We start from the raw sequence: 15,026 nt of genomic DNA, 5'->3' as shown, positions 1-15,026 counted from the left end.
GTTAGAAGTCACTTCCACAAAGAGTCCTGATGCTCTGAACTGAAAGTGTGACAGCACCACACAGGCCACATCAGTGAGCCAGTACAGACCGTGAGCACTGTGGCAGGTGAGCTGTGCGGCAGATCATGGCGACAGGTGAGGAGCTGAAATGACTAGGACCTGAAAGGCACAAGCGGTGAGGCGGTAACTGTGAACCCTGCAGCATCGCCTCTTCCTCACAATGCCCTACCAAGCGCTTTCAAGGAGAACACACCTCTTGAACTGGTCCTCTAATTTCTAGAATACTAGTAGAAACGGGCTGGAACCCACAACTCATAGGTGCGATAGTATAAAACCCAGTTACAGTTCCTTCGTGAGTTAGAAACCTCTTAGGAAGAAAAGATCACTTCCTGTCTAACTGTTTACTTACTTGATGTTCCCATCACACCAGGCGAACCATGAATCAGGTGAGATTTCGCAAAAGGAGGTGCCTGAGGCAGGAGACCGGGCTGGATGGAAGGAGTCCGAACCACCGGGGCATGCCGAGGGACCTGGACCACGGCATCGTCATCTTTACAGGATGCCCGTGTGTCTTCGCTCTCCAAAGACTGAGAAATGGATGACGTTGAGCTGACTTCATCCAAGTCTTCGTAGTATCTCTGAGACAGGAAGGCTGACCGAGACAGGCTGGCTACAAAGCCCCAAACAAAACACAACGTACAACTCAAGGCAAGTCCAAAAGCTATGTAATTTTCACTGTCCATAGAGAAATAGCCAAATTGTCAAATGATTTAATTACTACTGATTTGAAGTGGAAGCAGCTGCTGTTGAATGTGGGCAAAGATAGTTTTAGGTCTTTGCTCAAAGGGGCTTTGCGAAACCGAGCTGTGAAGGACAAGAACATCCTGACTGTTAAACAAAACAGTGTGAAGTGAGAGACGGAATGAACGCTGCTGTAGAGGCAGGGGACCCTGAGCCCTCACTGAAGTTCCCAGGCAGAGTAACACCACATCAGAAAAGCAACAGACAAGCTTCCACAGCAGAGTGGACAGTCACACTGCTGCCACTGCTTTCCAACACTAAACTTCTAAGAACAGGCCTAACGCAAACCAGAAAAGACAGGACATCCTCAGTCCTGAGGGTCTCTAACATTGCCAGATAAATCAAATCATTCTTTTGAATCAGATAATAGATTTTTTAAAAAATCTCTGAAATCTATCCTGACCTTCCCTAGTTTTTTCCTTCCATAAACTATGAGGTAAAGCTTTACGCCATGTTACTCTCTACCAGGAACTTCCCAATGTACATTACTGTCTGTACATTGGAAAAAGCCAAAAACCAAAGAAAAAACAGCCCTTTCTCCTCCTTAAGTTATTTAGAAGCATTGCTAATATTTACTGACTTACTTGCCCTATGGGCACATTACTCCACAAGACTTTATTTGTCATAATGTAAATGTAACATAAATGAATGCAACTGAAAACCAGTGCCGTGTACTTGGGCGACTGCTAGGTGGCACCGTCAATATGCACAGACACTAGCCATGTGCAGATATTTAGATTAAAATAATGAAAATTAAATAAATGAACACTTCAAATCCAAAGCTGCACCAGCCACCTCTGAAGTGCCCAACTGCCACATGTTAACTACTACGCTGGACAGCACTGATACAGAACACCCGCCATCAATGCAGGAAGGCCTATGGGACAGCGCTGCACCAGCACTGCATTGATTTCGATGCAAGTCAATACTCGGCAGGGTCACTTAGAAAGTCCACTCACAACCACCAGCACCGCCGGCAGAACTGCAGTTAACACTTACTGAGCACTTACTTGGTGCAGCTACATTAGAAATTGCTATCACCTGACTTTATGGCTAATGCCTGGAAAGGTTAAATAATCTGCCCAAGGTCATGAGATTGGTACGTGGCAGAGCCAGAATTCAAACCAGGTGTGTATCTGACTTGACAGACCATGCTCTTATGTTATACATAAAATGCTCTGTGCTAGGTACAGTTTTGATCCCATGACCTTTGCCCCCTGGTGCCACACCCATGGTTATGTTCTGTTAGATGGTTATATTACACGGTAAAGGGATTTTGTGGACGTAATTGAGGTTATTAATCAGTTGAGCATAAACAGAGAGGACAGCTTGAATTTTCCAGGTGGGCCCAACATAAAATCTCAAGAGCCCTTAAAGGCAGAGAAAGGAAGCAAGAGAGGAAGCAGAGAGCTGTGGCAGGAAGGGAAGGCAGATGTGAAGCACAAGAAGGATTCGATGTGCTGTGGCTGGACTGCAGATGAAGGGGCCAGGAGCACACAGAAAGGAACCGAGGACCTCAGTCCTGCAGCTGCAAGGAACTGAATTCTGCCAACAACTCCAGTGAACTCAAAAGTGGAATCTTCCCCAGAGCCTTTAGATGAGAGCTCAGACCAGCCAACACTCTGACTTCAGCCTGTGAGCCCCAAGCAGAGGACCAAGGAGAGCCATGCTGCGCCTGGACTTCTGACCCACACAACAGCGTTTTAAGCCACTATGTTTGTGATAATCCGTTACGGCAGCCATAGAAAACTAATACAAACCCCACACTCTCTTAGGGCCACGCTGCTCTCAATAATTTCTCTAAAATCCTAGTTCCTGAGAGTTAGTAGCGACAAGAGATGACTCACACTCATCACCTTCAGGAACTGGATAGAGAAATGGAAATAACTATGTAACACCCAAGGTCTGATACAGCCTGGGGGGAGGGGGTCTCTCAGTTTCCTTCCTTCATCTTTCTGATGCAATTCGTTGGATTTGGGTGGAGAGAGATCCATCAATTGAGGATCCAAGGGCCATGCTCACTTGCAGAGGCCAGGAGCCCGGACTGCTCACTGTTCCAAGGATGCTGCCTCTATAGCTGATACGTGCTGCTTCCTACAGTGATCAAGGATGCAGTTACGTTCCCGGCATTTGAAAGGAGGCTCCACTGAAACCTAAAGAATCTTACTCTGCTTAAATGCCAGCTCAGATTAGGACAGGCAGAAAGCCACATGAACAGGAAAAAAAAGGGGGGCTATTATTGCATCTAGCAGTTTGAAAAATTTCAAATTCCAGGTAGACAGCAGATCTAAATTTGAAAGGCAAAACATTAACATTTCTAGACAGTAATAAAGATGAGGTGCACACATACTCTTGTTACCTAGAGATACAGACTTCTGAAACAGAACAAAAAGAACTGTATAAGAAAAGGCTGAAAAATCTGTTTTAAAATTAAGAACTTCTATTTGCCAAAAGATATTAAAAGGGTAAAAAGGCAACGAGATGCATATCTCCAATTTATATAACCAACAGAAGGCTGATATCAAGAACTTATAAAAACTTTTACAAATTAGTAAGGCAGATTATCCAACAGACAGATGAGCAAAGGACTTAATCAGGCACTTCACAAAAGAAGCTGTCCAAATGGTTATTAAACATGTAAAAAGGTTACACCAGCGTAGTTAAAAGGAAAAAGACTGACAATATGAAGCTTGGCAAGGCTGTGGAACAGCTGGAACATTCATGCATTGCTGGTAAAAGCGTGATTTGGAGAAGCGCATGCAGAATCCACTGACGCTGAGCACACGGACAGCGTACGAGGCACAAGCCTAGTCGGAGCCACGTGACCACCTACAAGCGGTACACATGTGCCCCACAGGACACGCGCAAGAATGTTCAGAACAACATTCTACTATGTTATGGCTGAAACTGGAAACAGTGAACGTCCATTAAGAGAAGCACTGATAAACAAATGCAGTGCATTCATACAATACAGCAGCAAAAACAAATAATCAGCTACACACAGTAACATGGATGACTTTTAGAAACCTGATGCAGAACAAAAGAAATCCATCTAGAGAATAAACGGACTTACACAGTATGCAAAGAGCAAAACACAGGCAAAACCAAATCACAGTGTGTAAGTAGCAAAACTGTCAAAAAAAGGAAAACTAAAGGAGACTAAAGAGAACAATGGCTTAATGCACCATATAATCCTGGATTGCATCTTACATTTGCAAAAAAAAAAAAAAAAAAGAGGGGCTGAGCAGAACACATGAGGGACAGCTGGTAAAATGTACGGACTGCACTCAGACAACAGTGTTCTGTCAACGTTAAGTTTCCTAAATCTGATTACTGTACTATGGCTGTATAAGAGAACATCCCTGTTCCTAGAGAACACATCTCGAAATACCTAGGAGTAACAGGGTCCTGGGAGTCACGGCCGCCTAACCTGAGGACTGCAGAAAACACAGCACAAGAGCCTCAACCACCACCTTGAGCTGCTTCATTCACTATGTATAAGCTGCTTCTTGCACCAGGATTCAGACGGATGACAGACTGTGGGGACATTTTCTCTATCTCCTATTAAGAACCAAAGGGAAAACACTCTTACGGGTCCTACTCCCACACCATGTTCTATATGGTTTATGCTAAAAATTCAGGACCAGTTTCCTCTACCTGGAGCAGTAGATCTCACCGGCGGGGTTTTCCTCTTGGCCAAGAAGTTTCTCAGCTGTGCCTGTTTCACGGGGGACAGTTTAGCTGCAAGAAATCCATGAACCCATAAATTTAAAGACTTGATTTTTAAGATATTAGTATGTGGAAGAGAACAAAGAGTTAAAAGACTGGGAAGAATGCATTTACCTGGTACTTTGGGCAAGGGTTTGGTATGAGACTCCACGGTGGTTTTCAACAAAGCATTGCGCAGGCTTTCAAGGTCACTGTCAAAACTGAAACAGGATAGTGTTACAAGTGAACCAACTAAGACCTGAGAAATTGCAGGGGGTGGTACACTATCCTCCTACGTAAAAGGCAAGAGATGAGAGCATCCCAATATGGAGATGGGAAATCTGACCAGCTCAAAGGAAAGAGATCACAGTCTCAACATTACATACCACCCCCACAGCAAACACCACATCAATGGGGCTCCAGGGGAAAGGGAAACTAAAATCCTACACAGTTGGCCTAAAGGCAGAAACATAAGACCACTTTGGTAGCTTCAGGGGTTAACTGTCTAACTGCAGGGTCTGAAATCTCCACTCTTGCAAAATGACAAATCTGAGCTTCAAGACAAGTTAGTCAACCTAATCCTGACAGTTAATTCTCAATTAAATAATTCTGACTACAGTATCTGCTATCATCTATTGAGCATCTGTATAAAGTACCACCAGGTGCTTTATAGACTTAGTTTAACTCTCCAATAATCCTCAAGGCGCATATTGTTAGCCCCGTGTTTTGGCAAAGGAACAAAGGATCAGAGAGGGTGAGGAATCCGACCAGGATCACACAGGTGAAAGACAGCAGAGTCACTCTGAAACCCACATCTGCACCACTCTAAGATGACTCTGCCTTACTCTAAATATTTAATTGTTCATTCAACCTTATTTATTGAGTGCAAGGGCCACTAACAGGCCCATTCTCCTGCACACCTGTGAGTGCTGCTCTGGGAGGGAACATCCAAGGGAAGGCTCCACTGGGAGGTTTGGTTATAAAGACGGAGCTGCTGGAGACTATCGACCAGGTGATTCAGCCTCTTCCTCTGTTGGTTGATGATTTCCCGGTTGTTGGCAAGGGTGTTAAACAGTGTCTCTCGCTCTGGCACAAGCAGGCGCCTGTTGACATCAAGAATAAAGGAATCAAATGTGAATGGTTCCAGGAAAGGGACTTCCCACCAGAAGAAAAAAAGTCTACAACAGTGAGAAGAATAAAATGGAGAACCACTAGCGGAAAAGAAGCATCAAGACATTACTAAAATGTAAAATGGGGATGAAAGCCCCTCCGATGAGGATAAGATGGAGGGAGGAAAGAGCAGCCGGGGCTGGGCAGGCCGGGCCTGTGAAGAGGACGGCACAACCCGCAGAACCTCGGATGGGTTCCAGGAAGGAACGGCGGGGAAACTCCTTCAGCTATGTACTTAGGATGTGTTTACTTTTCTGCATGTAAATTACAGTAAATAAAAAGGAAAAGCCCAAGGGTTTATGGGAGTCCAGGGAGTCGGTCATTTTTTCAGAGTGCTGTCGAGGAAGAGGGATAGGAGAGTGGCCACGGTGGTGGAGCGAACAACAGAGGGATAGCGCACGACTCAGCAGCACGGAGGTCGCCCCCACCCCCGAAAGAAATGAAACAAGAAAGGGACAATAGTTCCTTCCTTTCTAGTGACAAGGTAGTGCAACATAAATCTTTAAAAGGCATTTCAGTAGGATACAAGGTAATATTTAGAGAAGGGCCTAAAACAGAGAAGTGTTAGAAAATTGTATAGATTTAAGAATCTGAACTCTGCAGAAAGGGAACTTAAAGGCAAGTTAAGTAGAAAACCCACTGGGTTGTTATAAAGGAGAAGAAAGCCTGGCTTCTCTGTTAGCATCATGCACTTTTTAAAAAGTCAACTTACTAATTAGGAAGAGAAACCCAACTGTCAAGTGGAACAGAATGCTCACACTGTCAGGTCAAGCCAGTCTCTCACATGGGAAAGAACATGAATTCAAAGCCCGGAGAGTGAGCTGTGAAATCTCTAAAGGCGCCCAGCTGCTTAAGGGCACAAGTGTTCCAGGCCACAGACACTTGCCCTGACAGCGTCTGGTGGATCACAGTTCACTTCTACCTTCCCACATCTAGGCTCCAAGCTGAGCTTCCTCAGGTTGGGCACAAAGCCGTTCTCCATGTTGTACAATATAACGTATTAAATTCTGTTTACTTATTTTAAATGCATTCTTGCCCTGCCCCTGACACGACACAGGCTGCCCCACTTAGAAGTCTGTGATCCCACGGCTTTGTAAACAAGTAAACAGATCATTTTCTGGTTTGTTTCCTTACAAGGCCAATCACATTAATCAAGTGTAAATGTTTCAGAAATCTGACATTCTGAGGGCTGACCTGTTTTTTACATTTCCTGTGGGCACCTTACTGCTTTCACAATGTACTGCATTCTATTCCTTCTGGAGAACACACAGAATAAAACCAAACACCCAGGGACAGAAGGATTCCCTATACTTTTGTTCCCAGTCCTCTCATCCTTTTAGCTATCCATACTAATTAGAAGTATTTCCTCCAAAAGAAAGTCTGGAATATACAGAAAAGTATAAAAGTAAAATTCCTCTTAATCCCATCTCACAGGTGTAACTGTGACTATTTCGGCAGATTTCTTTCCAGCCTCTCTTCCACAGTAGCTCTCCACACTGAGGTCATCTAGTACGATTTTATGTCTTCCCCTTTTCATATTTTATATATTGTACCTAATAATTAGTTATATATTTTGTATATTTCATATAACAGGAAATACATTTAATTTTTTTGAGAACATGCTATTCAATGCTTACATAGTATACTGTATTAAGGGAAAAAAAGTGACAAGATTTTTTTTAGCCACTCCTCTAACCTTTGGATAATTAGGCTGAATCCAATTTTTCACTACCATAAATCACGCTGCAATATAAATTCTTTTATGTAAATTACTGTGAACATTGCTATTATTTCCATAGAACAAATTTCTAGAAGTATAATGACTAGGTCAAAGAGAATGAAGCTTTGTAGGGTTTTTTCTAAGTCCCCCTAAATGATCTTTTAAAAAGACCACAGTAATATCTACATGGTGGAAGAGAAGACTGCGCTCACTTTTGTTTTTTCTTTTGTTCCAGATGCCGATCCCACTCCAAGTCTAGGACATCATTCACATCTTGGACAGCAAATTTCACATACTGATGAAGGCGCCGAATTTCCTACAAGAAAAAAACGAGATGGGAAAATGACACCATTTTCCAGTAGCTTGGAGGAAGGTGTGTCAAAACAGTTAAAACGATTTTAAAGTATGTTTATACTGAGAACTATAATGAACAAGGAAAGCATAATAAGCTTTAATATAATCATTGATACATTATAATTCAAATGAAAGACAGAAACTCAACCTTTTGAAGTGTGTGACAGACAGGTGGTATGAAGAAAGGGAAACAGACTGGGCGTGGCCGCCTAGAGCCTCTGGGGAACCAGTGTTTTTGCTTAGGTCTCATTTTTCAGCTCCTGTAAAAGCAGCTCAACCCTGTCCAGGAATTTTCCACTGCACTCTGGTGATCCGACAGTGCACCCATTTAACTTTTGCTCTCCTACCCATGAAATTAATTGTAATACGGACAAAATTATTCTACAAAACGGTGCTGAAAATAATTCTGCACCCAGCTATTCAGAGCACAGAACACGTAAGTCATCTCACTAGCGGGGAAAAACTCATTTCTCAAAAACAAAGGATTATCAGCACTAGAAACTGAATTTACCATTATTAAAATTCTTACCTATTCATTTATTCTAAGACTGTGATAATTTTCTTTAAATTATGGCCTAGTGTTAATCTTCATGGCTACACAATTTGACTCTCAAAAATTTAAAAATAAAGCATTCCATTACTGGAAATGCAGCATCCCATTAAAAATGTATACAAGACAACGTGCTATATGCTGGGAAAACTGTATCTGTGCAAAGATCTTACTGTGTTTAACTATTTTCAAAGTTATTCTTGGACAAGGGTATGTGTTCTGACTGAAAAAGAAAACGTCATTTAAAGAGAGCCAGGCTGATCTGAGGAAGCAATAGTAACCTTTGTGTCGAGTATAAATTTCAACTCAGTCCTCGAGGACTACAGGGAGGCCCTTTACTTTGGACGCTGGACGCTTCACGCTTCACAGGTGATCGCCCCTCTGTGCATTGACTGATGCTGTTTCTTGTGAATGCCCTCCCCACTTTGTCTACCAGAAAAAAACAATTTTTATTCTAAAGCCTATCACAAATGTTTCTCTTTTGTGGCTTAGCTACTCCCTCACCTGCAATCCCACAGCAACATACCCCACACTGTATTTCCATGTTCAACTTCCCACTGCTACTTTCCATCCCGCTGCAGGGACGGCCTCCTGCAGCGTCGTGTTTAAGAGCACCGGCTCTGAGCCGACCGCCCAGGCTCCAGGGCCCAGCCCTTGGCAGTGGTGAGACCTGGGTCGTTCCAGTATCTGTTTCCTTACTTTTCTCTGGGATATGGTACGCATTCCATAAACGCTAGCTATTATTACCTACTTAGCACTGTGAAAAAGGAAGATTGTTTCCCTTTGAATAGGGAAAGTGTTCCCCGAAAGCTGAACTCTTCTAGTGTGGACAGGGAGCAGGAGGTAGAGAGGCCCGGAGGAAGGAAGCGTAAGCAGATGCACCGTGGAGGCCGGTGATTTGCTGAGCGGCGGGCGAGCAGGCAGCACCCTCTTGCTGAGGGCGCACATCCCCAGGAGAAGGACACAGCTAGGACGCAGCAGGGGTTCCTCAGCCTTTCTGAGAGGGGGAAATCACTTCTTTCATTTTCCTACTGTCAGTAAGTTTACCAGGTATGGGATGGAAATGGCAGGAACGGTAGCATCTGCAGTCAAATTCTGAGGCTGGAGGGGACTCGTCACACTCACAGACCCTCACAACCCAGGTAAGGAAGCCACTGTGCGCCCCTGCCTACCGGATTCTAGGAAAACCCGCGGTGGTACGGGATGACCCCTACTAAAGCTGTGAGACAACAATTTTAAATAGATTGAAAGATGATAACAAAGACTAGATTGAGCTAAAAGAGAATATAAGAATAATTAAGAATTAAAGCCAGAAAAGAGAAAGGAAAATATTATATGCTATCACTCATATGTGGAATCTTAAAAAAAAAAAAAAAAGACACAAATGAACTTATTTACAAAACAGAAACAGGGGGAGGGTATAGCTCAGTGGTAAGAGTGTGTGCTTAGCATGTACAAGGTCCTGGGTTCAATATCCAGTACCTCCACTAAAAAATAAATAAATAAATAAAATTTAAAAATATATAAATAAATCTAATTACCTCCCCCCACCAAAAACAAAACCAAAACAGACTCACAGACATGGCAAACAAATTAATGGTTACCAGGGAGTAAAACAGGTGGGAAGGGATAAATTGGAAGTTCGAGATCTGCAGATACTAACTACTATATATAAAATAGATAAGCAACAAGTTTCTACTGTATAGCCCAAGGAACTATATTCAGTATCTTGTAGTAACCTGTAATAAAAAGTGGAAATATACGTATGTACATGTATGACATTCTGTGCACCAGAAACTGACAACATTGTAAACTGACTATACTTTAATTTAAAAAATTAATTATCCAAAAAAAAAAAAGAAAAAAAAAGAATTAGTGAGAGTGAGAGAAGTAACTTTGGTAATAGTGCACAGGAAAGAGCCCCAGGAGGGTGGAGGTTTTGGTTCTGGTCCCACTCTTAGCAGCAACAACAGCACCCTGGGCAAGCTCCCTGGCCTAGGACACTCCATATCCTTATCCGTACGACGGGATCAGTAAGATCACCGTGCAGAGTAAGAGGTTTTGAAGACTAGAAATACTGTATAAAAACTATCTTGCAGTGATCAATGAACAGCTACTACTGTAATAATTACTATTCATGATTTGATTTCTAAATGTATCTTTTTCAACAGCTACTCTCTACCAAGCTTAGGGTTTAATTATGAATTATATTTTTGTTTAATCCAAAAAACACTAAGTGGAAAAGTGCCATTTTCTTTGTCACAGTTAAGGAACTCGATGGGAAGTAACTCTATAAGGGCAGTTATCCAAACCTGTACCTCAGAAAGGAGCGCGACTGTCACCGGGGCGGGTTTTAAGCACATGCCCTGGCTGGACTCTCCTACCTGGAGCTGAGCTTCACTCTTAGGATCCAGCGGTCTCTTACAGAGCAAGTGCAGATATCCGGAGTCACGGTTTCTCTCATTTTGTTCTCTGGCTTCTTCAACACCAGCAAAGCCCTCAAGTAAAGTTGTTTTCAGGGTACTTATATCTCCATGCAGAGACTAGAAAAGGTACAAGGTTGTGTTGATAACAAAAGTGCTAGTTCCAAGAAATAAACCTTTCTTTCTAGATCAAGGAAGGTGTTTTTCTCAAATATTTAATATGATAAACACCTGAATATAGTTACTGGTCAAGCAAAAAATGAATTTCATTGCTTGGAAAGAAAGATGCTAATGTTCATTATTTTTCCTTCTTCATTAAAAAATACATATTCTAATAATCAGAAACTAACGAAATAAGAAAAGTATCAATAACCCTGATCACTGCTAAAACCTTGAAGAACTTTCCTCTTTCCAAGCATGTTATCTAAGGCCAGAGCTCTGGAGTAGGACAGTCCGAACTGGGGTCCAGGCACTACCACCCAGTAACTGAGTGGCTCTGGGCAAGTCACTCCAGCTTTCTGAGCCTCGGTTTCCTGATGTGCAAAATAGAGAATAACAGTACCGACCACACAGAAAAGGTGTGGAGTCAATGAGATAATGCAGGTAAGGTATTCAGCACGATGCCTGGCACGCAGGAAGTAATAACAGTAACACAGTAAACAGTACTGACAACAAGTATTTATTATTTTTATACCATATATTCTCTTACGTGTTTTGTTTTTCCTTAAACCTAACTTTATAACCTAATAATTTACTACAAAAGACAGTAAATTTTCTCCTGTAAATGACACATAATAGCTTCATTAAAGTCTGCTTTTGTACTAAGAAACAAAAAAATCAGTAAATTTTCAAATATACCTAAACTAAATTAACAACTGTAATAAAGTTTAACAGAGTGCCTTGCACGTGTCAGTGGGGTAGGAAGTACTTACTACTCCATATGAGAAAACTAAAACATAGAGTAGCTAGAATAACTTGCCCAAAGTCACATAATCTCTAAGAATTTGAACCGAGACATTCCTAAGTAAATTTATCCACATAAAAAACAGTGATGTTCTCTGAAGAGAGAAAATATGTATTATACATCCATGGAGTGTTATGAGAGCAGTTTTTAAAAGTACAATTCAACTTAGAAGAACATCAAAAACACAAACCTCTGTGGTCTCTTTAATCTCCAAAAGAAAGGTATGCAGGTCGTCTGATTCTGTTCGCAGCATCTTCATCTCCTCGGAAGTACCCACTTGGAAACAGGCTTTGGCAGTCCGGGCTTTCAACTCTTCCAGCTCCTTCTGAAAGTGAGCGATCTGCAGAAGCCACAAAGGAGGCGGTGACTTAATCTGAATGGCACAGCAGTAATGTCCCACTCCCAGGCTTGCTAACAGCACAGACTCCCTGGGACACACCAAGGTTCAATGCCAGAATAAAACAGCCACATAGAAGCCTGCACTCAGAGCCATTCCAGTCTCACTATCAGAGCTACTTGTGGAAGAGTCTGCAGGAGCAAATTTACCTCCTCCCCGATTCCAGCCATCACAGGATCTGACTCTTTCCACTGATGTCCCTGCTTTTCTGTAACAGGAGGCTGAAGTGATTTCACCTGAAACGAAAGGCAAACGGTTTAAAAGTGCATCCTATACCCCAGTGATGGCTTTTTGGAGCAAGTGGTTCAGCGTCTACCACAGGTAGTGGTACTCTCGTAATACAGTCACTGCCCACCATTCACTCATTTGAACCTGTATTTAGTGGGTACCTTCTCGGTATTAAGCATGTTCCAGACAGTGGAGATAGGAGTAAACAAGGTAGACGAGGTCCTCAATTCTCAAGGAACTTACCTTCTACTGGGATAAGATGGATAATGAGAAGTAAACAAGTCAGGTAAGTTTAGTTAGTGATAAGTGATATGAAAAAAGTAAACAGGAACATATAAAGAGAATAAAGGTGGGCACTGCTTGAGATGAGACAGCACAGAAAGCCCTCACTGAACCAAGACCTGAAGTAAGGGAGAAGCTATGGGAAGTTCCCGGGGAAGCACCCCTCAGGCAGCAAGAAGAGCGAGTGCAAGGAATCAGTGAGGCAGGAAAGACCTTGGCAAGTTCAAGGCAAAGAGATGAAATGAAAGCGGGCACATGAAGTCAGGGAGGGAGCCGGAGGCAGGCAGACGCAGGTTGTGGAAGGCTATACCGAGGAGGTTGGATTTTATTCTAAGTGTGGTGGAAGACTACCAGTGGAGTTTTAGGAGAGTTTAAACTATTCTTTGATTTATGATATTAAAATAGAGCATGGATGACAGTGAGAGGTAGAGAAACAGAAAAGCGGTCAGGAGGCCAACAAGGTTAAGAGATAATAATGGCCTGAAGTACGATGCCAGCAGGAGACAGAGACGTGGATTTATGACATACACCACATCAGTGTGGACTGGGGAGGAGCTGTCATCTACGGCGACTCGTGGATTTGAGACTTGAGCAAGCTGCCTGGCCAGTGCTACTCACCAAGATGAAATTAAGAATTTATAGTTATCAAAAGAAACCACAAAGAGAAAAGTAAACACAATTCAGAGAAAGTATTTGCATTATATGGAAGTTTTGCATGTGTGTGTGCACATGCAACACTGATTTCCTAGAAATCATTAAGAAAAAGACAACCCAACAGAAAAATGGGTAAAAGACTTGAACAGACACCCTCTGTAAAAGATAGCCAAATGGCTAACAATCATATAGAAAAAGAAAGCTCAGTTTTACTAGTTGACAGGGAAATACTCATTAAGACCATAAAATACAACAATAGTAAATGAAAAGTGCCAGGCCTGGCGGAGCACCTGGGCTCTCACAGACCCCTGGTGGGAAGACACTGCAGAGGAACGTATGCACAGTCCATGACCTGACAATTCCACTCCTAGGTATGTGCCCCCCAAAATGCTACGTATATTCACCCAGAGACATCAACTAGCATGGTCATAACAACACTACTCACAATAATTTAAACCCAGAAGCTACTCAAATGCCCATCAAAGGTGGAAAGAAACTTGCAGTACGGTCACCAAATGAATTCCGTACAGCCACAACGATAGGAAACAACCTCACAAACGTAATGTTGAGCAAAGCAGTCAGATACAAGAACGTATACCACGTGATTCCATTTCACAGAAGGTACAAACAGACTAAACTGAGCTATGCTGTTGGAAATCATTACAGTGAAACCCCTTCAGCAAGGGTAATGACCTTGAGGGGCACACATGGGGGGGATTCTGGGATCCCAGTCATGTTCTAGTTCTTGATCTGGGTCTTGGTTACCAAGGTGTATTCAGCTGGTGACAATTCACCTGAGGTGTACATATATCACATGTACCCATTTTTTCCCCATGTGTATTATATGTCAGTAAAAAATTAAAAAAGGAAAATAAACTGAGTTGCTATGGAGAGGCAGAGAAAAAGAGGGCAAAGGATCGACTTCTTTGGGAATAAGAGGAAAAAAATCAGGTGCTATAGTCTTTTCAGACATAAAGAGAACACAACAAATGGAACAGCACAACATGGATAAGCTCAGGAATCAGCAGAGAAAACAATTCTCAGATTCTAGGGTTGAGATACATGGCTTTTATAAACGCACATTTCAAATATTCAAAGCTCATACTTTGGTATTTTCTATCACATAGTACTAAATACTACTTCAAAGGTATGAATTCTAAAACACAAAAACTCGTTTTAAAAACATGCATGTTTTGGGCAATAAATTAGCACACACAGCATTGTAGGCTGAGTTTAAACATACCTGGGGAGAGCCTGACTTGGCCACAGGAGGGGTTATTCTAGGCGATTTCTGCACCATGGAGGGCGCTGGACTTGGAATGCCCTGAGCTGACCGCACTGCTAGAACAAAAAGTTAAAACAAACAGTATTTATTCCTGTTATTTTCCCATCACAAATGTCCTTTCCTCAAATCTAAAAAAAATACGTTTCTTATTGTCACTGGCCCCTCTTTTATACCTTTGTTACTGAGAGTGACATCCATAGTTCTAAAATAACTAAAAGACATGCATTACATTTTTAGACAGGAAACTCTATAAAGCAGATGAAACTGGACTCTGATAAGAGGCGTGTGTATTTGTTTGCAAGCCCAGGAGATCGTCCACTTGGGCCATCCTTACTCCACGTGGCTCCTGAATGCACCTCTGGGAACAGTAGAACAGTAACCCCGTCACCTTGTAAGAACTCATAGGGTCTTCAGACCCTCTGAAAGCCTTTAGGACAAGTCTCACCCTGTCATGCATCAGAATCACCTAGAAGCTTTTAAAAAACAAATG

General features: G+C 42.4%; 1 protein-coding gene across 4 annotated transcripts in view; it reads right to left on the bottom strand.

The window, feature by feature from the left end:
• NUP214 (nucleoporin 214) overlaps positions 1–15,026 on the bottom strand; it is a 90,834-nt gene that overhangs the window by 53,606 nt on the left and 22,202 nt on the right. For 2 of the 4 annotated variants that reach the window (XM_074362415.1, XM_045517315.2), the window contains exons 14-22: positions 14,495–14,592; positions 12,237–12,323; positions 11,881–12,030; positions 10,688–10,846; positions 7,612–7,715; positions 5,430–5,612; positions 4,645–4,730; positions 4,459–4,542; positions 410–670 (exon numbers count right to left, since the gene is read on the bottom strand). In XM_074362415.1, coding sequence (XP_074218516.1) covers positions 410–670; positions 4,459–4,542; positions 4,645–4,730; positions 5,430–5,612; positions 7,612–7,715; positions 10,688–10,846; positions 11,881–12,030; positions 12,237–12,323; positions 14,495–14,592 — 1,212 coding nt within the window. The remainder of the gene's footprint in view (positions 1–409; positions 671–4,458; positions 4,543–4,644; positions 4,731–5,429; positions 5,613–7,611; positions 7,716–10,687; positions 10,847–11,880; positions 12,031–12,236; positions 12,324–14,494; positions 14,593–15,026) is intronic. The other 2 variants (XM_074362416.1, XM_010955880.3) reach the window with 1 other exon arrangement.

This window comes from Camelus bactrianus, chromosome 4 (assembly GCF_048773025.1).
Source record: "Camelus bactrianus isolate YW-2024 breed Bactrian camel chromosome 4, ASM4877302v1, whole genome shotgun sequence".
NCBI lineage: Eukaryota > Metazoa > Chordata > Mammalia > Artiodactyla > Camelidae > Camelus > Camelus bactrianus.
This window is presented reverse-complemented; position numbering and strand designations above follow the sequence as displayed.